We start from the raw sequence: 2,088 nt of genomic DNA, 5'->3' as shown, positions 1-2,088 counted from the left end.
CGGCGGCGGCGGGGGCCCGGGCGGCGGGCTGCAGCACGAGACGCAGGAGCTGGCCTCCAAGCGGGTGGACATCCAGAACAAGCGCTTCTACCTGGACGTGAAGCAGAACGCCAAGGGCCGCTTCCTCAAGATCGCCGAGGTGGGCGCGGGCGGCTCCAAGAGCCGCCTCACGCTCTCCATGGCCGTGGCCGCCGAGTTCCGCGACTACCTGGGCGACTTCATCGAGCACTACGCGCAGCTGGGCCCGTCCAGCCCCGAGCAGCTGGCCCAGGCCGCGGGGCCGCCGGGCGAGGACGGCTCCGGGCCCCGCCGCGCCCTCAAGAGCGAGTTCCTGGTGCGGGAGAACCGCAAGTACTACCTGGACCTGAAGGAGAACCAGCGCGGGCGCTTCCTGCGCATCCGCCAGACCGTGAACCGCGGCCCCGGCGGCCCGGGGGGGTTCGCGGGAGGCCCCCCCGGGCTGCAGAGCGGCCAGACCATCGCGCTGCCCGCACAGGGCCTCATCGAGTTCCGCGACGCCCTGGCCAAGCTCATCGACGACTACGGGGGCGAGGAGGACGAGCTGGGCGGCCCCGGCGGCGGCGGCCCGGGCGGCGGGGGGCTCTACGGGGAGCTGCCCGAGGGCACGTCCATCACCGTGGACTCCAAGCGCTTCTTCTTCGACGTGGGCTGCAACAAGTACGGGGTGTTTCTGCGGGTCAGCGAGGTGAAGCCGTCCTACCGCAACGCCATCACCGTTCCCTACAAGGCCTGGGCCAAGTTTGGCGGCGCCTTCTGCCGCTACGCCGAGGAGATGCGCGACATCCAGGAGCGCCAGCGGGACAAGCTCTACGACCGGCGCGCCGGCCCGCCGGGACCCGGCAGCGGCAGCGGCGCCGGTGACGACTCCGACGGCGACGACGTGGACGACGACTGAGCCGATCCCCCCAGCCCTCGACCCCAACGCCGGCCCCCCACCACCCCCCCCCCCGGGCCCCGGGGGGAAGGAGCCCCCTCACCCCCCTCCCAGCGACGGGGTGAAGGGGTCTCCAAACCCCTACGTCCCCGCTCTCAGCAACGGGACGAAGGGGTCCCCGAGCCCCCCCCAGCAGCGGTGGGACACGGGGGTCCCCAGGCTCCCCTGTCCTGCCGCCACCGGAGAGAGAGAAACCGGCCCGACCGTGCCGCTGCCCGCGGCCCCCCCGCCCCCTTCCCTGCTCCCACCATGGGACCCCCCGGCCCCCAGGACTCGCTGCTTTGGGGGGGGATAGGGGGTCACCCGCAGCCCCCGCCCCTCCCGGTGCCCCCCTATGAAAACCAGCACCCAAGGGCCCCGGAGCCGAGGGCCAGCGGCAGCGCTGGGGGGGCAGCGGAGGCACCTTGGACCAACGGCCGTTCCCTCGGCTTGTGAGTTTTCCTTCATTTTCATTTTCCTTTTTTTTTTTTTTCCCTTTTCTCCTCTTTCCACGTTTTTTTTTTTTTTTGTTTGTTTGTTTGTTTTTTTGGGATGCAAACTCCGGGCGCCCGAACTGGAACCCGCGGCTCCCTGACAATTAGGGAAGATTTCCTCGGTTTTGCCGATTTCTGGCCGTTCTTCCCCCCCCCTCCCTCCCCCTGTTTCCCGCCGGGAAGGGGGAGGTGCCGGCACAAAGCACAAGGAAAAACTCGACGGGGCGAAACATCTTCCCCTTCTCACCAAATAAGGTGCCTCCGGCCCCGTTTCACCAGGACCCGCCGGAATCCGCCCCTTGGCTTCACCCAAATTGGATTTTCCGGCCCCAAATCCACAGCCACGCCCGGCCCCGGCACCTTGGGGGTGGATTTTGGAGGTTTATTGTTATTTTTTGCCTCCTTTTGTCTTTTTTTGCCCCCGTGGGCCCAGCCCTGGCGTCGCCTGGTCCCTCCAGCCACCTCCTATTAAACACATTTTTCCACTCTCAAATAGTCTTTTTTTAAAATTCTTTTTCACTCCCTCAGCTCAGTCCTGCCCTGTCCAGAATTCTGGTTTTTCACCCCGTTTTCCCATAACTCTGAACTCCATCGCTCTCATTCCAAAGTTTTGCCTCTTCTTCTCCAACGGTTTCACCACTTTTAGGACTTTTCTTTTTT

At 65.6% G+C, this 2,088-nt stretch overlaps 2 protein-coding genes across 2 annotated transcripts in view; both read left to right on the top strand.

Moving 5' to 3' along the window:
- Window position 1: 1 nt before the first annotated feature.
- PURB (purine rich element binding protein B) lies at window positions 2–1,921 on the top strand (the record flags this gene model as incomplete). Its single annotated transcript, XM_042029583.1, has 1 exon — window positions 2–1,921. A coding segment is annotated over one exon (915 nt), but the record flags the coding sequence as incomplete, so codon positions are not given.
- USP39 (ubiquitin specific peptidase 39) overlaps window positions 917–2,088 on the top strand; it is a gene marked incomplete at its 5' end in the record, with an annotated part of 14,154 nt that continues 12,982 nt past the window's right edge. Inside the window, one exon of the mRNA XM_042029582.1 lies at window positions 917–1,185. Coding sequence (XP_041885516.1) covers window positions 917–1,185 — 269 coding nt within the window. The remainder of the gene's footprint in view (window positions 1,186–2,088) is intronic.

Source organism: Corvus kubaryi, unplaced genomic scaffold (genome assembly GCF_017639235.1).
Source record: "Corvus kubaryi isolate FWS band 111438036 unplaced genomic scaffold, C.kubaryi_AGA036_p1.0 37326, whole genome shotgun sequence".
Taxonomy (NCBI): domain Eukaryota; kingdom Metazoa; phylum Chordata; class Aves; order Passeriformes; family Corvidae; genus Corvus; species Corvus kubaryi.
This window is presented reverse-complemented; position numbering and strand designations above follow the sequence as displayed.